The sequence below is a fragment of the Odontesthes bonariensis genome, chromosome 16 (genome assembly GCF_027942865.1).
Source record: "Odontesthes bonariensis isolate fOdoBon6 chromosome 16, fOdoBon6.hap1, whole genome shotgun sequence".
NCBI classification, from domain to species: domain Eukaryota; kingdom Metazoa; phylum Chordata; class Actinopteri; order Atheriniformes; family Atherinopsidae; genus Odontesthes; species Odontesthes bonariensis.
Window position 1 is genome coordinate 14,036,850 of NC_134521.1, and position 21,862 is coordinate 14,058,711.

Below are 21,862 nucleotides of genomic sequence, written 5' to 3' on the forward strand. Positions count from 1 at the left end.
AATTTTTTAAATTTTTCTATTTGCTTATATTTGCATGTACCAAGTATCGGTACTCCTGGACAAACATGGCTAAGTTTCCTTCACTGTTCAAGCTGTTTGGCTATTCTGTTTTTGATTTAGTTTTAAGCATGAGGCAAAGCAGCTGTCAGACTGCTCCCTTAAACTGTGTACATCACCCGCAGGCACCACAGGCACACACATGCTAACCACAGCTAGCTTTTCACCCATATCATCGCTTAATAAGCTGTCACCAGAATGTGCACTCTATTTGTTGTCATCATGACACATTTCCCCGCTTACAATTACCAAACGCACTAGGAAACTAAGATGAATATGTAAAAGCCCCCTGGAGGCACCGATGTTCAACCATAGCCCATCTTTAAGAGTATCTGACAGTCGATGTCGAGATATCTTTTTCTCTTTGGGTTTTTCTGTTGAGAGGGGCAAAATAAAAGGGGTCTCCATGTGATCTGCAGGTGTTAAATGGAAAAAGAAAAAAGAAAAACAACACCAACAGCAACATATTGATTTTCTGGTCCAGCAGTGACAGAGAGCCTTTTGTCTAATGTGTCCTATCTTTTTCCAGTCCCTACTTCTTTATGATACCCACTGTTGCTTAATAACCCAAACTAATGCTTCATTAAGGCCGTCTTAATTAACTTCTACTTGCCCATTGGTGAAACTTTTTGATATATCCTCCACATCTTCAATCAAGTCTATGCTGTAGTGAAAAATAATGAAATTTGATTAGTTTTAACCTGAGATTTTGTGTGGATCCTGGCCTCCACAGGTAGGCTGTCAAGAAGAATGTGTGGATCGAAATGTGAATAAAATGATTGCAAAATATTTAATTTGGCATTTATTGAAAGTGTTGAGTGTCTGTAATTCCTTTATCCAGTTGAAGCTCCTTGCGTTTCATGTTGGGTAAAATTGATTTTGTTATTGTAACACATTCAACGACAGTGTTGATTTGAAATTTGCTAGAAAATGTAGTATTTGTGCGGAGAGAAGTGCAGCGGAAAGGCCAGAGGATGATTCAAATAGAAAGGTTTATCCCCTTGGCAAGAGGTAAGAGCTAAAGGTTAGCATTGTTTCAAAGTTGTTTTTTCGCCTAACGGTAGACATTACCAAAAAAATGTTGCGTCAACAATCCAAAAAGTTAATCCTCAGGTTAGCATTTAATAGAGACAGTGAGAATTCATTCCCAATGTTGATTCAATTATGCCCTAGTTATTTAAGACACTTTGTCAAGAACATAACCAGGGGTCATAGAGATCAATAAAAATCCACTTTTGGGAACAATGAATAAGCCTGTTTGATGGAACTGGTTCTAAATAAACCTGTGCAATATTGAAATTTATCTGCACAATGGAGACAACAAATTCAATCATGATGACTAGGCCATTACAGCATAAGAAAAAGATGACAATTTTCAGTCTAAGAATTTATTAGCTGTTGATCATAATAAATAATTATGATTACAATGAATTGAATTCCAATTAGCTTGAATTGGACTTTATTATTTAAGTGCCTTGAGATGACATTTGTTGTAATTGGCGCTATATAAAAAAAAATGAATTGAATTGAATTGAATTGAACTGAATCAGGACAAGTGATCACATCTAATGTGTAAGAAAGGCAAAAGATTCTACATATTGACCTCAATTTGTGTTTGCTAAAGAGATTTGATGTGGTTTCAAGAGGTCAACTTAAAGGATGAGTGGTGTAGGGGCAGCTAAAGCTAGCTAGCAAAGTGACTAAAGATATTACGGCCCTGTTTTCAAAGTACCATATTTACTGACCTAGTAAACAGAGCTTGCATTTACCTTGACTGCAAGAGGGTGGTCGGACTTTATTTGAATTAAAAGCATTTAGAAATAGATCCAGGCCTGTAGGCCGATTTGTAATTGCATTTTTTTGATTAGTAAAATTGGTCACATCTTAGTATGGAGTTTCAATTTGATACACTCCTGTTTGCCCTGTTAAAGTTAATGCTTTAGCTGCTAATACAAACTTTCTGTAGTTAAAAGCTCACAATATTTTCAGTTTACTGAAGCTTCTAGATTCCAGAATATCTTTGGAGGTCTGAGTGGCCCTCATTTCTTTAAGACACTCTTTGATACTGTTTGCATATTGATCTGTGGAATCTAATGACTTCCCCATTTAAAATGGATGTTAAGTAATTTGTTTGCCCTGAAATCCCTAAGTATATTTGGAAAGTATATAAGATTTTGGTGCTATCCTCACTAATTGGTCATAATCTGAAACAAATTGACTTTTCTTTTAATATTCTTTTTTAATTCTTTGATATAGAAGGAAAAAAAATACTAGCCTCTACCAAGCTGTAGTTATACATGTTATGTACTGTATGTTTTTATGTTCATTCTTATAGCAACGGGACAAGGCCGGCCCAAAACTTCTCCACACATTCTATTGGGGAAATGTCAGAAGTGCAGGCATGTCAGTCCATTACCCCCATGTTATTTTCACTGAGCAGATTCAACAGTTGTGATCTGAAATCAAACAGTGGCTCCACAAAATAATTTTCATACGAATTAGTGCTGGTCTCAAAGAAGATAAATCACACATAATGTTAAGTGTTGGAACAAGCTCAGACTCACTTTTCAAGACTCCATATCAAATGGACCAACATGTTCAGTACTTGATTTTCAAATTATTTGCCCACACCCTGTTGTCTCAGCATCATCTGGGTATTATTTGCTTGTTTTAGATTACAAAGAAGAAGGGCTGACTTTTCTGGTGGTGTTTTTTTTCATAAATTATTTCTGATATCATGCTCCACTTTCAAGGGTTGGAGGCCATCTATTCTCTCATCTTCTTTTCCTGAATCACCAAGTGCACGTTGGCAGGTTGTACACAGAAGCACTGGGGTGAAATATCGTCAGCTTCCATTTTTAGTGTGGAAAAAAAGAGAAAACCATTAGACTATATGCAACCTGACGACTCTAATCTGCTAGCCTCTCAGTTCATCAAAAGAGGATGACTTATTCATTTTTCCTGTTCCATTTAAGGTTTCAGGGAACATTAAGGCCTATAAAAATCCGTTTTAATCATAACAGCATAAGTCATTTTCTGGTATACCTGCTAAAAGGAGCATTGCCCTTTTCCTCTGTAAAGAAAGGAGGAGATGCGGCTGGTTTCATTCACATGTGTTCCTGCTGTGTCTGAAATTGTGTCTTACTATTAAAGTCTAATGCATCCATACTATCCAACTATTGAAGTCTCTTTTACAAATTAAAGAAACATTTGCAATCTGTGCAGTTATTTCAAAATGATTAAATTTGCACACGCATTTTCACCTTTTTCCAGGCCCATTATAACCAGCCCGAATTCAAAGTGAGACTTTTAACTGCTTTCTATGAACCAGTTATGTATCCAGAGTAGTATGGTGCAGATACTCAGGAAATAAATGTTGTGAGAATGAGTATCTGTCATGACAACATGTCTGTGATGAGAAAAGGATTCTATTTCATGTTAAATGCTAAGCAAACAGCAAAATAAGTAACTTAACTTAGCAGTACTGAAATCAGTGAAGCAGCTAGCCTCGGTATGTCAAAAGGTTACAAACTTCTAAAGATGTGTAATTGATACATTTTTCTCAATTGTTTGAATCAAAGCCTCATTTTGACATTACAAATCATGGTGCTTGTACAGGTAGGTACATGCTTTCTTGCCTTCAGACATAGTCAAACATTTTTTTTTCCAATCTTCATGCAAAGCTAACCATCCACATTCTCAAGTAGCAAAAAAGATAATCAGTGCATTTATATGTAGAACATTCCAAACATCTCAAGTTAGCTTAGATTTGTTGACTTGGGTCTCTGAGGTTCTGACTAGGCTTAATGTCTGCTTTGAGAAAGACAAGGTTCTTTTCAATTTCCTGTAATAAAGCAACTTTTTAATGAAGTACTAATAAGCAACAGAGCTTTACGGTTTCTGCATTGCTTCAGTAACAGCAGGGTTTATAAAGTATCTGAATCTACTGGGTTGACAGACTGGGTTAGTATAGCAGTTTCTCAAAGCCTCGAAGGAAAGAGGCAGTAGCAGTCAGTGAAAGGAATGATAAAAGACCTTCTTGCAATGAGTTTACACCATAAAATTAGGTGCAGATTCATGACTAAAATTGAATGTGAAAAGAATGTGTATGGGCATTTATGTTTCTGTGCATACACATTCTTTTCCATTTATATAGCTGTGTGAACACACAGTTCTCTTTTATAAATCTTAATCATCATCAAACTATACTCAGGTGCACAAACTCCCATTTTTTGCTATGGATGGATGTGGACATCCCCCTAATTTGTTATTTGCATTTTCAGTTCAATTCAGTTTTGTTTAGATAGAGCCAAGTCACAACAGTGTCATCTCAAGACACTTCAAAGATACAGTTAAATTCAAGCCAATTATCCAATTCATTTAAATCCAATCATAATCCAATCAAATCAAAATAATCAAATTCGAAATTGGTCCAATTCATTCAGAGCCAATTAAAAAAATTCACTACATGAGAATGAATTTCACCACAAACTAATCCCTGATCCCCCATCCTGAGCATGCACAAGCCGACTGTCGACAGAAAAAACTCTCTTTTAACAGGAAGAAACCTCTGGCAGAACCAGACTCAGGAAGGGCAGCCATCTGCCTTGACTGGCTGGGGGTTGACAGGACAGGAAAGAGGGTACAACAAGCTCCATAACACTAGACGAGGGCTACCTGCTGAGGAAGAAAAACACAAGTTGATGACAATGACAATAATGTTATGTGTTATGATATGAAGAGTAAAGAGAGCAGACTGAGGAGAGGTATATCATGAGAGGTCCCCCAGCGATCTAGGCCAATCAGTATAACTATGGGATGTTTCAGGATCACCTGAGCCATCCCTAATTAGAAACTTTATCAAAAAGGAAGGTTTTAAGCCTAATCTTAAAGGTAGAGAGGGTGTCTGCTTCCTGGACGTATACTGGCAGCTGGTTCCATAAGAGAGGGGCCTAATAACTGAAAGCTCTACCTTTTATTCTACTTTATAAACTCTAGGAACCACAAGTAGACCTAGACATAGTTTGCACCACAACTAAATAGGCATGAAAATGAAACAAGAATCAAGTTTCACTGAAAATATAAACTTAAGACACGCATCAGTGAAGCAGAGAAAAAGGAAATTGGTTTTATTTGGTGTAGCCACGAACAGAACAAAAACTTCTGATTTGAGAAAAGTAACAAGGGGTCAACTTTGTAAATTCAGCACAAAAGATCCTACAGAGGCAAAAAAAGAAATGGTTGGATTGTAAACCAGCGGCCAAAATGCGCATCAGCTCACACATCACATCAGGGCCACGGCGGAGGACCGACAACTTCTGTTTTATTTGTAACGGATGAACGCACAGCCAGTACAGTGTAAAGTCTGTGTGGAAATGATCAGGAGGGAGACACAGATGGACAGATGGAACGTGGTGTTTTCTTAAACAACCCTGTTGAAACCTATGTGGCAATCTTTTGCCAGAAAATCAGAGCCATTTCGAAACACTATTTTCCTTTTAAGGTTTCATTCGAGAGGTCTTCCAGTGCCATTGTACATTATTTATTCTGTTCTGTTTGCTCAAAAAACATGTGCATGCATGGTCTGAAGAATGTGTTAAATGCGCACATTCTCACTGGGCTTTCTCCTTTTATAAATACCAGTTTGCAAGCAGGAAAAGGTGTAAACTTGTTTTTTGTGTGCACACATTGTTTATGCATATCGCCTCAGGTGTTTATAGGGCAACATTTTGCCTTGATGATGCATAAACTGACTTGTACTTTTGCAAAAATCTATACCACCTACACTATTATGGCTGGTAACCAGAAGTCAGACTTCACTTTGTTATTCTAAAAAAAAAAGACGCTGTGGCAGATACTAGTACATAGATAGGTATCTACCTTTTACGTTTCAACAACATACAGCTACCAGAGATTCATTAACTCTGACGAGTTTAGTCAAAAAACTCATTTGTTTCCACTTTGCTTAGCTTAGTCCAGGGTTGTTGACTTACAAATAATAGCAGCTTCTCAGTGGAAATAGTACATGTAATCTCTTCAGTCAAATTGAAACCAAGCAGCGTGATATTCCAAGCAAGCTTTTCTCTGACCGTTTAATTTAAACATAACCATAAAAGTATCCCATTAGCAGGGAGGCATTACCCAACAAGCTAAGCTGTCAGGTCTGTCTTTTACAGAAAACAGCTCACATTAGCCTTGTGATTTGTGTGTCACTCTATCCCATTTCATGTGAGGAAATGCACTTCAGAGCAGTTTCTGCTCACGGATGGTTGACATGAACAGATGTTATGGATGTTAAGGTACTACTGTTTGCAAGTCACATGTGAGAAGTTGAGATTAGACTCATTTGTGCTTGCTGAGAGTCTCTACTGACATGCAACATTTGATGCCTCATTGAACTTTACGCATGTGTGTCTACATCATTGCTAGTGCGTGCAAGGAGGTGAGGGAAACAGAGACCAATCTGACAAACTAAAAACATATTACACTCCTTTGGTATCCTAGTAGGAAAGAGCATACCTCCATGAGCATCTCTGCATCCTCTGTGCATACTAAAGGTGCTCTGACCTTGGGCTTGTGCCATATGCTCATTCACATTTACCAGCAGAATTCAAACACAGATGGCTCCTCGGAAATCAAAATGTGAACATAAATGTTGCAAATGTAGGAAATGAGCAGTACCAGCATCTGTTGTGTATTTGAAATCCCAGCCTTTATAGGATTTTGCATTGTTATGTGTGTGTGGTTAAGCTTAAATAATTTCAGTCTGTCTGCACTACTTTTCTCTAAAACATTTCCAACTTCCTGTACACATTGAGAGGATTCTCTTTGCATTACATGCTTCACCAATTCCACACCCGGCTCTCAGGCTTTATATTTTCTTTGCTTCCTTTAGTATTTACATTTTGGAAGCTTTTCTTGGTCTTTTGAAGCACTAATTTAACATTTTGAGAAGTCCCAAGCTAACAAAATCCACTTCCCTGCACCTTTAATGCATAAGAATTGAAGGAGGATGTCCACTCATTTCATACAAAAAGAAATTTGTAAAAACTGCTTGGGACTGCACAGGTAAATGCAAGAAATCATCTATTTGCCTCAAATGAATTAATAACCGAGCTTCCATTCAAATCTATTTAAAATGTAACTGAATGTTTAGAAAAAGAAGCTAAATTAGATACAAATTTATGCATGTTTCCCTCTGCCACTGTTATGTTATTAAGAGTTGATTCATAGAGATAAGTGGTAGGTGGCACTGATTCTCCAGTAATAACCCCAGAGGAAGAAGTCCCAACAAGATTTCATAACTAAAAGATGACTAGTCAGACCTCAAAAATGGAAAGCAAAAGATGGTGGAAATAATTGAACCCCTTGATAGAACTTAATGGAAATTGAGACTTTTGAACAAATGAAAAAATGATGGGCTCTTGAAAGACTTCTCATAACATTACCATGGGCTTGTATCTTGTCTACATCAACATTTATTCACTGAATGTGTATTCATTGAACTGAAAAATATACTAAGTTCTTTGCTTATCCTCACTATAATAACTTTTTTTTTCTAACTGTTATTGTTTTCAGCATGTCCAAACAGCTGTTTGTGAGCTCAATTTGAAAATACTCACAAAAAAAAGCTAGATGGAAATACAGCCATTTTCATTCCAGTCTGAAGACTGCTGATAAAAAATAATAAAAAAGAAACTTCCCCTAAACCCTGACTGATGCCCAGGTTTACATCAGCCATTACTAGCATAGCAAATCCAAATTACCAACTGAAGTAATGGGGGTAAGTTGTACTGTGGGTGCTGGTTACGTTGGGTTTTGACACAAAAGAAGAAAAGAATCCCATAAAAAAACACAGTGTCTAAAGAGCAGCATTTTGTTGTTTTTTTCTTTTGATATGAAATTAAAAAAAATCACATCTGTTTTACTTTTATTTCAATCAATCTAGGAAAAAGAAATTTAAGCAAGACTTCGATGACTTCTTATTATTTAGTGAGATTTTAAGCAATTTGTTTGTATGGTTTATAAAACATGTTTGAGACCTGTATTGATTTGTAATACCTCATTCTGAACAAGAGAGGTCACACTGAGAAATGAATGGTGTCTAGTGAATATGGTAAGATCTCCAATTGAGTCCTGTGGTTTTGCAATCTTACAATTAAACTTGTGTTTTTTCAGCATGAGCATGCTCACTTTTTTGGAAAAAGATTCAGAATGTTCTTACAAATCTTAACTTTACTGCAGAGTATATATACTTGTGATAGGATGGTCGCACTCAGAGGGCTTTAATAAACTGGGGGAGAACCCAAATTTTTTTTAACTTTTATGAAGAAGCAAAGTACCACTTGAATCCCTAACTTTAGACATCCTTGGATGTTGCATGCTGCTCTATCTGTCCTTTATTCCCTGAGCTAGCTGAATTGAAATTGGAGTTGTGGATACTCGAGGGTCGAGGGTGGAGTGATGAGGTGGTATTCAACCAACAGTTAGTACCACATAAAGCCTTTATCACACCTAAACGGCTCTGTCTCCCAAAGCCAGAGTGAGATAAGCACAGTCCATTCAACTGTAATGATGTGGAAGCAAGAGGCAACTGAATTGAGTTTAGAGGGAACGGCCGACTGACACAGTGTGGATGACTGGAAAGGTGGCAGGGGCCAGTGGGGTTTTTCTTTGTTCAGTTCTTAAAAGGATTTGTGAACATGTGTTTATTTTGTGTTCTCTGTGTGCTGAGGTTAATAATGAGACAAGTGTTTTCTACAGTTAAATTTCTGTAATTACCTCGAAGATAAAAAATGAGATGGGACCACATTACACAATAGTCACTGAAAAGTTTCCTTTTGGACTGAAAATGACGTTTTACAACGAAAGTAAACCAGCTTCCAAAGCTCAGGAAAAAACTTCATTAACAGGAATTTACAAACAGCATTTACAAAATTTCTTAGACCATGTGGGCACAAAGTAAATGTTGTCCATGTACAGTCAGTGTAGATGTTTCAAATCTTGTTTAATAAACCCACAGGTTTATTTTTCTCAGATGGGATCTTATTGCAATCTGATCTAAAGATTCTAACTCTAAACAGAAATGTGTTGGTTATGACTAACTATTGTATATTTTTTTTTGCAATTAGCTAAATTTTTTGACACATTCAGATGTCACTTGCAATTAAATGCTATTCATTGATTGGATTATCTGGAACGTTAAGTTGATAAATGTTAAATTACTGAAATTGTCTAAACTAGGTATTTTCTTAATTAATCCAATCATGTCAATTATGTATCTGTTACAAATTAACCTAATTCACAACATCTCCAGACTTCCCTTCCCCTATATCAGCTTTTAGAGTTTCCATATCTGATATGTTGGTATAAATTACCATGCAATTGCATTTTAATTCATTTACATTTTTAATCTGTCGTCAAAATTTATGTGGTAACAGAAGTGAGTTGGTCAAAATTGATAATCCATAAAAAAGAATAAACAAAAGAACAGATTTTTTTTTTTATTGTGCGTTAATGTTCATTGAAGATTAAAACACTAGGCCCAATAATAAAACATTAATTGCTGATTTTATTTAGTTTTAACAGTGTTCACCATACCAGATTAGCATGGTAGGCATTTTCTAATCTTCACTAAACATAAAGTACAGTTGAAGCTGATGGACACAATTTAGTTGCAATTGAACAGTTTCTTGTAAAAGGTTATTCTCAGTTTAATACAAATGTTATAAAGCAGCAAACTATAAAAATCTATACTGTCTTGTTTAGTGAACACACTAAATTTTGGGAATATGCGGTTTACCCTTGTGTCTTTTTAAACACATCAACATTGTTTAGAGCACATCTGTTCACAAATGCTAACTGCAACCCACAACTCATCTGTGTCTTTCAGGCTTAACTGGCATCCTGACTGCTGCGCTGGACCCACAAGAGGTTTGAAGGACGACGGATGAGACTGCAGAGTCTACCTGAGAATGCTACCTGTCCCTCCACCTCACCATGTTATCCTAGAAACACTATTAACTGGTCCCCTTCCACCGTTCCTCTTTTGGCCTTTGTCATTTCCTATATCTCCCTGAGTTAGTGATTCCCCTCTGGTCCATGCTGAAGTCCCCGTGATTTGAGTGTAATAGCTTTTATTTCGGACATGTTGTTTTTTCCATTAAATGCTGCCAGCCTCCAAGGCTATGGTGGAAAGCGCCCTAATACTTCTCAACAGGTTGCTACTCCCTGTCTGTTGTGGCTCCTGGGATTGGTGCTGCAGCTGACTCTCACATCCTCCCAGCGTGTTGACCTGAAACACCCCATAGTATCCACAGGCTATGGAAAGATCCGTGGTGTCAAGAAGGACCTCAACAATGAGATATTAGGCCCAGTGGAACAGTACTTAGGTGTGCCATATGCCACCGCACCCATTGGCGAGCGGCGATTCCAACCTCCTGAAGCCCCAGGCTCCTGGCAAGAGATTCGCAATGCCACCCAATTTGCACCAGTGTGTCCCCAGAATGTGCATGGGGTTTTACCTGAGATCATGCTGCCAGTGTGGTTCACAGACAACCTGGATGCTGCGGCGACCTACGTTCAGAACCAGAGCGAGGACTGCCTTTACCTCAACATTTATGTACCCACTGAGGATGGTGAGTCTGTAGTGTGAGCAAAATCTCTCTCAGAAATATCTTAGTTCTTTGCGTTTAAGATGGGTGATAATCAAAGTGAAATCCTGGATGTCACTGTGAATGTTTTTACATAATTTTTCAACAAGAAAAAAAAAATTGGGTCACAGCCTCTTCACACCATAAGGACAGCTTGTATTTGGTACAATGGTTTTTAAATTTCCTATTTGTGCAAGTACTTGCTGCAACAGAGTCATTTTGATCATTCCGTGCAAGAGGAGCTCACAATGTGAAGCCAAAGACACTCAGGAGAATCCCAAAGACTAAAAGCTAACTATTTCCTGGGTTTGAATGAATTCCCTTTTCATTTACATCTGATTATTAAGTCAAATCATTTTTCAGAAGTCACATTCTGTGTTCCTTGTGGTAATATTCTGTTTAAGTGCTGGTGCAGTATTACTGTGACATAAAAAGAGATGAGAATAAGAAGAGAAGATAAGAAGCAAAACAGTGATTGTCAAGTGACTTTAAATTCCTTTAAACACATTAGATAGTGTACGTAATGAGTGCTTATAGTTGTTTGGTGTATATGCTGTATGCTGCACATGTCACATACTCACTGAGAGGATGATGCTTAGCTTTCTGTGTCATTCTCTGGGGAAAAGGTGTGCAAATGAGTGAGACAGATTTTACATGTAGCTGTGTCTGCTTGTCAGAATCTGTCACTTATTGTCAGGGGTCACTGCTTACACAAGGCAGATGCTGTCTCCAAGGACATGTTGTGCCTTGTATGCGAGAAAAAATGGAGGAGGATAGTGAAGTGCTCCTGAAATCTAATAGATGTTTCACATGTTATCGTTGTCACAATCCCTCATACGTTTACGCTGTGTTAGAATTCTGGTTGAGCCAGGTTGACCAGTTTTACAGTACAGTTCTTGAGAACATGTATCATTGGGATTACTTTGCAAAAGCATTACAATTAGTACAGCACTCCACCTATCAGGCCTTTCTGGTAGAGTGGTCAGACGGAAGCCATTCCTCACTAAAAGGGACATGACAGCCCACTGGGAGTTTGAACAAAGATTACACTACTTGGCCAAAATTCATAACACTGTTTATGTAGAAAACTAGAGACTGTGCATCACCTTTTTAATACAATCCCTACAGTTAATGCAGTAATAGCACCAACATTTATGTCAGGATATAATGGAAGATGGATACAGGAAATATTGAGCAATCTAAGGTGAAAATCTTCTCCATGAGCCGAGCTTTGAAGGTTAGAGAGAAGTTAACTGTTTTAACATGACAGAATGCAAATTTTTAAAAAAAAAGCATATCTCTGAAAGAAATAAGAGTGGCTTCAGGAAAACTGGAGTGACCCAGCCAGAGTTAGATCTGAACCCAGTGCAACATATTTGCAAGAGTGACCTGAAAATGGCTGTAGACTGACACTCCCCATCCAACCTGAGTGAACTTGAATATTTCTGCCAAGAGGAATGAGAACAAGCTCCAAATAAAAGCTGTGCCAAGCTTGTATCAAGACTAGCTTATTCCCTAGAAGACCTGGTAGCCATTACTTCCAAGGATGCTTTAACTGTAGAATCTGTATGCTTATTGAAAATAAATGTTTGAATATTTAAATGTTCTATTTTCAATATGGTTGTACAGCTTTTAGTGTAGATAGGTGAGGAAAAAAACAAACATCCAAGATATACCCCGCCTTTTGTCCAATGGCATCTAGGATAGGCTCCAGCCCTCCTCCACTTAAAAAGACAGCTGGTCCCTTTTATCATCACTGTGGGGGAGATTTGATAAGACTGAACTGAATTAGTGAAACCCACTTGCAAACATTTTTAAACTGAAAGGAACTGCTTTTGAGCTCAACACTGTAAAGAGACATAACTGGTCATTACCTAAATAATTTGCACACACTGTGTTAATAGTATTTTTCCTTTTACCAACGACAGGATGACATTTTTGTCTAACCCCACTTAAAAGTTCATACTGGTGGTAGGAACAAACATACGATACTATGACATCCACGCCTATATTATTAACTGTGGTTTTGATTTTTTTTCACCATTGTCATAATCTACAAATGTTGAATTTGTAGGATTACCACATATACTATGTAATAGTATGTAATTATCAAATGCCAGCATGTTAAGATGGCAATTCAAATGGGAAATTATTTTACAAGAGAAGCAGGAAATTTTTTAAAAGCAATTTGATATTAGCATTTAGGTAAAAGCATTGCTGTAGCCACTGTAGGTACAGTTTGTGGATCCTCACAAGGGCCACTAACACAACTCTATAGCCTCGTTTCCACTATGCAGTACGGATTCAGAACGGTACGGTACGGGTCGGGTTGCTTTGGGGTCACATTGCGTTCCCACTGTACAAAGGGGACCTCTCAAGGGTGGGCGGAGTGCGTGCCGAAGCGTAAATAGCAAATAACGGCAAATAACATCCATGATTTCGAACCACCTCCAAGCTTCTTCAGTTTAATGCGACACTGGCTCACGGTCCGGTTGAAACCACTCTCTGACATTTTTGCGGCAATCAGCTGGAAAACTTTTTCGTTTCGCACAGCGCCATCGAGCTCCCGCTGCCCAGCCTCCTCACCAACAATGGAGAGCAGAGCCTGGAACCGGTCCTGTGTGCTAGGTACCCCAAGCAGAAGGGTTACAAAAATGGTAACGGGTTCCACTTTCGTGGTAGTGGAAACACTGAAATAAGCGAACCGTTCTGGACTGCATAGTGGAAAAGAGGTATAAGTAGTTTTGAAGCTTAAGCTACAGTAGTAGGTTTGATTTTTAAAATGTTGTTCAAGTGTGCTGGAAGGGCAGATATTGGGGCGCCTGTAATGAACTGGCATCACAGATTCATGCAAGCATTGATCAAAAGGTTTTGACACCGGATATTTTTTGGCATGGCATGACCTTTACACATCTCATCTCCAGAGTGCAACATTACTTATTTTCCTCACACTAATACACTTTACTTTAAGTCATGCACATAATAGCTATTTCATACACAGAAATGCTCAGTGTTCTTGACATTAGTCTTTGGATAAAAAAAGCCTTCTTTTTATTTTTGTATCTGTTCACCCCTCCTGCTCTGTCCTTCCTGAAACCTTCCGTGCCTTCTCCCTGCTCTCCACACTCCTCCATCTTTATGCAGATGTCAGTAGAAAGGGTCAATGTTCTGAATGCAAATGAGCTCGGTGCCCTTCCCCACCAGGCCACCATGTAGCCAGCTCAACTCAAATTAAATTCAAATAACTTCTTGGGAAAATGTATATAACACAAGTGTTCTTTTGGACCGAAAAGTGAGTTTCTCTCTCCCTCCTTTTCTCTCTTTTGCCACCGACCACCTTTTCTTGTGTTGAACATCAACACTGCGTGGTCAGGTTGTTAGGAGATAGAACTGTCTCACTGCGTTCCTATTTCCTCAAGACACTCCCCAGGGAAAGGTCTGAGATCTTTCATTTTTATTACCACTAGAGCAGCCATTTACAGTGCACTTTATTAAAAACCATATTTCAGGGGACAAGAAGGGAGGGGTTAAGGATGGAGGCGGGTGCATTGGAAGAGATGGAGAGCAAAATGGATAGAACTGCATGTGCTGCAAGTTGCTGCCCGGATTGTGGTGGGGGGTGGGCTGAAGCTGTGTCTGACACCTTGTCAAGTAGACAGGCCACCACAGACATGACTTACTGTAGCTTCATCCCGTTTACTGCACTGAGGAAATGGAGAGGGACGGGAGACAGCTTGTGTTCTGGCCACTTGTTCACTGAACTGAAAAGAAACCCAGCTGACTGAGAGATGGAACTACATTAGGTCAAGCAGTCGAATCCTGGAACAACCCAGGCTAAATGCCCCTGTATAGGCCATTGAATTTCACCCACCACTGGCCCATTACATCATGTGGCAGTCAGATTGCTGGCAGGCTTCTGTTCTGAGGCAGTTGCAATAGATGTTTTTCTGATAAACCACATCTTACTTCATTCTGATGAACTGTAGTATTTCTTCAAACCCAAAGTCCGTCAAGACCTAGATATTTCCTTGAACATTTATTTAATAGGAAATCCTCCCATATGATACCAAACATATAATCATAGTTTATGCAGCGCAGCCTCACCAGAAAAACAATAGGCATCATATTTTACAGTCATTTAGATTTATTTAAAATAACATCTTTGACCTTTTTACAAAAAGAGAATAGTAACTGCCATCTGAGATGGCATTCATTATCCTGCTAACCAGCACAATACAGTATAAGCTTGTTGCTTTGCTCGGCAGGACAAAACGATTTTAACACATCACGGGCCTAATTCATTCTATGAATTATTTGAAGTTGTGGTTGCATTTCATCCATATCCGTAGGACTAAACTGGTCTCAAGTCACTCCTGACTTTTTTCTTTAGGGACACCTAAATGCCGACAGTTTTGGTTTTACTGAAATATCTGCCCCGACTTTTGACTTTTAGTTCACACATTTGTTGTATCCAATAGATGATCCAGCAGATAAAAGTCAAATAATCCTTTACAATATCTCACATTGACAGAAACCTTTTAGGGGAGTGTGGGATAGGAAGAGCCAGTGGGTAAGTTGGTCTACCCCTTGAATCAGGACTTACCTGTGAATACCATGTCACCATTCATTTTCAACCCACCCATCATTTCTGTGAAACACATGGGAGATATGACAAGCACCAATTTCCTTTAAAAGATATTCTTATATCACATGTAATAGCTGCTACATCAAAGCCTATTAATTAAAGTCTAGAAATATTTATGATGCATGCTGGTGATGTATAAAACTATGCACATCATTCAGCTAAAAGCCTGCATTGGTAGAGGATTTTGCATTTTTTCCCCCAAAATGACAGCTATAAGGCAAAGTGAGCCAAATGCAGTGAGGTAAATTGAGCAAGCAGCTTAAACTAAAATAAATGAATAAATTTGTTTAAATGAGGTAGATTACCTTCAAAAATATATTTATCATTCTAATCTGTTGCAAAGTATCTTCTGGTTCTTATCAGAGAAATATCTAATGCACTTATATATTCTCCCTATCAAATAAACTCAATTTAGGTTTCAAGTTTTTGATTTGTTCACAGGCTTCCAAAAATCTAAAAGGACTGGTTTTACATTCAACATAGATCATGCCATTGTTGATCTGGGCATTATTTTCTATTTAGTCTATTGATTATAGCAGTTTGTTTTTTATTTTTATGTTTCAGTGAAACTTATTTATTCATTCTTTATTGGCTTTTCATGTAGTTTTATTCAATTAACTCTGTTTAGTCTGCCATTAGGAAGGCTACAACTTTGCTGTTTGATATATTGTCTAAAAATGCAAAAAAAAAAAGTTAATTTAGATTAAAACTTCATTCAGTTGGTTTTATGTAATATAAATAAATTTTTAGAAAATAAATATTACTAATTCTAAAAAGAAAAAACGTTTAATAAATTTGTTTTTAAAGTGATTAATTTTCTTTAAATCATCACAAGTTTGACTCAGATTCAGGTAGATGGTGCTGCTTACCCACTGATTCAAATTATCTAACCACAAACCTGCCGCTGATTGAACCTTTTTGTATGATATGCCATATTTTTAGAACCGGAACCTGTAGTCATAGATGCATTCTGATCATTTAAATGTCCAGTTCATCTCACTTTCCCACCCTATACCAACCAAAGGATTCATTCTTATTGTTGGTGTTCTTGTAGAGTCTCAGAGGGGTTGACATCTGTAAGATAAATTAAAATGTCGTATTTACATTTTCATGAAATTTAATCCTGACATGTATGTCATATGACTATCTTAGGATGCTAGGATACCAAACCAAGATAAAAGGTGTACATGGTAAAAATCTATACATAAGCATTTTAGCATTGTCAGTGATAAAAATTTTTCTAATGTTACCATGCAGCTCAAAGCACCCAAGCCAAACAAACCTGTTTGCATGATTGTACCTGCACATTGGGCTCTGGGAATCTGTAAATTCTTTTTATTCTTTATCGGCCTTTTTATCGACTCAACAACTGACAGATTGCTTGATTTTGAAAATAATTCTTAGAATGGTACAAAGTGCATTTGGTTTTCGTGTTTTTGCCAGCTCCTTATTCCTTTCAGGCAGACAAGCCCAGTGTGTGCACAGTCTGAGGGTGAGGTCTTATGCTCCATGTCAGGCTGTGAGGGTCTGAATAGTGTTTATCCTCAAATTTAGTTTAGTTCTTTAATAAGTATTGAGAAATGAACTGAAATCTGAGTCGTCTCCATTAAGTAGAAATGTGTGGTTTTAAAGTGGTGCTAAGTAGCGACGGAGTGCTGACAAGTCAGAGGACTAATGGGCCTTTCTATCCATTACTGGCCTGTACACCTGTCTGCTCTGTAGCCTAGCACCAGTGGCTGCACCATCTCCTGCTATGGCAATAAGTGCTCTCTGGATCGGACGCCTGTATGGTGGTACTGAGAGTATGCAGCAAATCCATTCAGCATTGATCCTTACCCATTAGGACAGATGATAAACATTTTATATCAGGAAGCCATATTCATACAGACAGATGTCTGAAAATGCAGCATTACAATGGTGGAGTGCACTGAAGCTGTGTATCCTCTGTCAATAAATGCACTGCACTGTGAAAAGGGTATATGCCAACACCTCACTGTGAGGTTTACTGCAATAGTGTAGAAACAGACATGTCAGCAGCACACCGGCAGAGTGATAAACTCCTTGGCAACCCAACACAGAGTATCCTTTTTTTAAATGAGAGGCTGTAATGCCTTCCCACCAGAGAACAAGGAATGTGCTGCTGGGCAGGTATGAGGAGGACATCAACAGATGATAAGGACGCTTTTAAAATGCTTTGTGTGGCGTGTGGACATTTGATGTTTGTGGGGGCCTGAGAGTGTGAACGTGAATGTATTTAATGACTTTTTTGAAGACATGTAGACTGTGGCTGAGCACGACACAAAACGCGGTGATTAATTGCTGAAGGAAAGCTGCATTCTCAGAATCTAAGAAAAAGTGAATTAATGGTATCCTTATCACTCAGGACTAAGAGAGATTGACACGGCAGGGCATTGATAAGTCACTGTGATAAATGCTTGTTATTGGCTCTGCCCTATGGAGCATTTACCTAGCGTTACCATTACAGCTTAATGTGGGCCTATTCTTTGACCTTGATGAGAGGAAGCCTCTTGCAGGTCTTTGCAGGAGGTGTAAATATCTCAAACAATTCAGTTTTGTCTAAATTACTCAAAAATCCTCACATTTCAGATTATAAGCTTGCATTTCTTTTGTGCACCTGCCTGTATGTATTTATCCAGGTCAGTGTTGAAGCCAGAGGACTGCAACACTGGCTTGATCTAGAGCAGGACACATAGTATTTTGGCATTCCTTGGTTTTTCTGACCCAAGAATGGCTTGATTCTCTTCATTGATTTTACTTTACAAAGCAGCAATGTGTCTGGACTGATTGGGAAAGAAGGACTGAGGAGAAATGGCCTCTGGGGTCATTTACAAAGCAGCCCTTGACAAGATCCCAAGCAGTTAAAACCAATGAGTTTGGGGTTATCTTTTAAGGAAACAGCGTGTAATCTTTGTACGCAGTCACTGAGGTGAAACAGAACTGTGTCTCACAGTTTGCCCATTTTTTCTCTTTTAAACATTTCTTATTTTCCTGCTTTGTTTTTCTGCAAATGCAATGTTTTTGAATTTTATCTTTTGTCTCCTCTCCTTCCTATTTCTAAACCTCAGGTCCACTCACAAAAAAACATGATGAGTCTACAATGAACAGACCAAGGGATGAAGGTATTTTAATTGCATGTTTCTTTCCTTCATGCTCTATTTTTCAAAGTCCATGGGGAATGTGGTATTTGCAGCTGTTTTAATAAGCATCACTCTGTGAAGTGCACATTACATCGTCCACTGTTAACTGCTTGTATGAGCACATAAATGTCTCTTTCCCTTTCACAAGCATGTATTTAGATGAACAAAAGCTACCTAAAAAATTGTTGCTCATCAAAGTCCCCCCCTGCTTTTTGGGTACTTGCATGAGAAGCTAATTTACTCTCCTTTCTTGGTTGCTATGTGGCTGATCAACCACACGCTGATGTTCTGGCTGCCCTGTGTGATGCATCTCTGAAAATCAATATTTAGTCCCTTATTTTACCAGCGCCGTTATTCTGTCTCTGAAGTTCTCTTGAAATGGTCTGTTCAATTATTGTTTTCTATGACGTTATTAGGTTTCACTCAAGCCTTCATTCCTAAAGGATGGAAAAGTAGAGGGTTTATGCATGTCTCTGCTATTGCGGAACATTTTCAAGAGTACTGCAGCCAAAGGGAGATCTTCTCATTACCCTTTACTGTTGCAGTCTAAATCTGTGCAGACAGCATATGCATCTATTTCTTTGCACGTGCCTAGACAAGCTGTATATTACAGAGCAATATTTCGCATATACATTGCATTATATATCATTTTTCTGCATGTCTGTCTGCTTGAGAACATCCATCCATCTATCCATTTTCTATACCCGCTGAATCCGTCGGGTGGGTCACAGGGGGGCTGGAGCCTATCCCAGCAGTCATCAGGCGAGAGGCGGGGTACACCATGGACAGGCCGCCAGTCCATCACAGGGCCACACAGAGACAAACAACCACACACACACACACACACACACTCACACTCACTCCTAAGGACAATTTTTAGAGACACCAATTAACCTTACATGCATGTTTTTGGACAGTGGGAGGAAGCCGGAGTGCCCAGAGAGAACCCACGCATACACGGGGAGAACATGCAAACTCCACACAGAAAGGCCCCAGTCGGGAGTTGAACCTGGAAGCTTGAGAACATCACATGTTCAAATCTGCAATTGAAAGCATGTTTGCTAATTTGTGTGTATTGTCTGCATTGTATCCATTGTATTTTTGGTTTGTTTGTTTTGTTTTTGTATTTCAAGCTCTGTTCCAGGGGCTGCACGGTGGTGTGGTGGTTAGCACCGCCGCCTCACAGCAAAAGGGTTGCAGCTTTGAATCTCAGCTGGGGTCTTTCTGTGTCGAGCTTGCATGTTCTCTCTGTGGGTTCTCCTCCTTGTAGTCTGGGTTTCTCCCGCTACCCAAAAACATGCATGTTGGGTTAATTGGTGACTAAATTATCCCTGGGAGTGAGTGTGAGTGTGCGAGGTTGTTTGTCTCTGTGTGGCCCTGTGATGAACTGGCGACCTGTCCATGGTGCACCCTGCCTCTCGCCCAATGACAGCCGGGATAGGCCCCCAAAAACTTGAGTTGGATTAAGCGGGTGTAGAAAATGGATGGATGGAAGCAGTTCTATTTGAGTATTGAACTCTCTTCCTTGCATCTCTAATTGCTATGGTTTGAAAAGAGACAGATGTAGCTAATCCAATTGTGTGGTTTCTTAATGGTGAAAACAGGGGGAAGGATTCATGTATTGTGGAAAAAGAGGCAATGATAGAATAGAGATGAAAGAAAAGAAAAAGCTGAGCACTGTGAGAGCACTGAGGTGGGCAACAAAGGGGGAGAGGTGGAAAAAAACAGTCATAATGAAGACAAGTGCGTGATGAAATGACATTTATACAGCTTTGAAAGTGAGAGGGATGTGGAGAAATAGAGAGTGAGAGGGTGGATGAGTAGGACAGTGGTAGAGCTTGACATTTATGCCGACAACCGATGGATCTTGACAGGATCAAGAGGGCTGGGATGCAGTTGAACTCATCACTTAATTGTTGAAGTATGGATCGGACACTGGTTCCTAAACAATGTTGCATTTGCATCTTATTTGAAAGTTGTTTGTAAGAAACTGCATTGCTCGGATGTTGGTGCAAAGAATATTCAAGTGCTGATTCAGACGAAAACATTTCACGCCCCAATCAATTGAAATTACCATAAGGGAATGAATGAGAGAGGAGCAGAGGAATGGAAAAGTAGAAAGTAGGCATTTTCCTTAAGGAGGTAAGACATTACTGTTAAGAATAGGTATTCAGTAGAGAGGTGGATATTGAGGAGGATAGTATCAGGTTAGGTGGTATGAAAAGGAGTGAATAATGTGCCAGTGTTTTTGGGGCAGGCGAGAAACACAGTGAGCTCCTTGTTCGGATTTAGTCCTAAATGGCCAAGGGTGAGTTGAACACCCAGCGGGTGGCACGGTGGTGTGGTGGTTCTCACTGTCGCCCCACAAAAAGATTGATTGTAGGTGTAGGCAAGAGATGCTGTCTCAGTGTTGGACTGGTGACCTGTCATGGGCCTATTGCTCTGTGGCGGCTGGCATAGGCTTCAGTACTCCCTTGACCCTAAATATGATAATGTAGGTTTATAGAATAAATGAACAGCCTACGCCCTTTAATCACCTCACTGTTTCTGCTAAGCTGCTTTCAGTCACTTTTCCATTTCCCTCACTTCAACACACTTCCACTGTTTTCTTTTTTTTGTATCTTTTTTTCCACAGACTTGCAAATCATGTGATGTTTCTTATTATCGCAAGATGTTATCTAGCAAGGCATTTGTCTGACTGTATCTTCTTACCAAAATGCCTGCACTACGTCCCCTGTTTTATGAATATAAACTTGAAAAATGTTCTTTTAAAGCTTTCCCCGAGTCTTTTTTTTTTTTAACACACTTCCTATCTTTCCCCTTCATTAAAGCATTGTAGGTATGCATGAGGTTTTTATCTGTTATTCAAAAATAATTTGCTCTTTTCTTACACTTTTCTTTATTTCCAGCTTCTGCTTCTGTCTAGTTTTAGTTTTTAATTTTTAGCTGTTGGTGTTTTGTCATTATATTTAAAAAAATATTGAGCAAAGTGAGACAATAAGCAAAAACTGAGAAAAGAGTTATGTTTCACGAAGGGAAAGATCTATAACCTTGATGCACTGTAACACTGTGTATTTCATTTGTAAATTCTGAAAGGTTAAACAATTTCAGTGCTTAAAGGAGTGGTAGTATTTCATTAAAAAAACTCAAATGTTAACATATCTGTTCATTTATTGTGGTTGAAAATTGCAGCCTGTCCTTCACATCAAATGCCTGACTGTTATGTGCCAGCCTCTCAAAAAACTTTAATTGGGAAATACATTTTCTAAGGCAACTTAAGGCGAGTGGAGCAGAGGCTGCAGATACAACCTGCGATCCAATAGTATGTAAAAGTCTACCCACTGAATCTT

General features: G+C 38.7%; 1 protein-coding gene across 2 annotated transcripts in view; it reads left to right on the forward strand.

The window, feature by feature from the left end:
* Positions 1-21,862, forward strand: part of nlgn2b (neuroligin 2b) — a 78,075-nt gene that overhangs the window by 19,649 nt on the left and 36,564 nt on the right. For both annotated transcript variants that reach the window (XM_075486312.1, XM_075486311.1), the window contains exons 2-3: positions 9,950-10,694; positions 18,441-18,494. In XM_075486312.1, coding sequence (XP_075342427.1) covers positions 10,205-10,694; positions 18,441-18,494 — 544 coding nt within the window. In that variant the 5' untranslated portion in view covers positions 9,950-10,204. The remainder of the gene's footprint in view (positions 1-9,949; positions 10,695-18,440; positions 18,495-21,862) is intronic.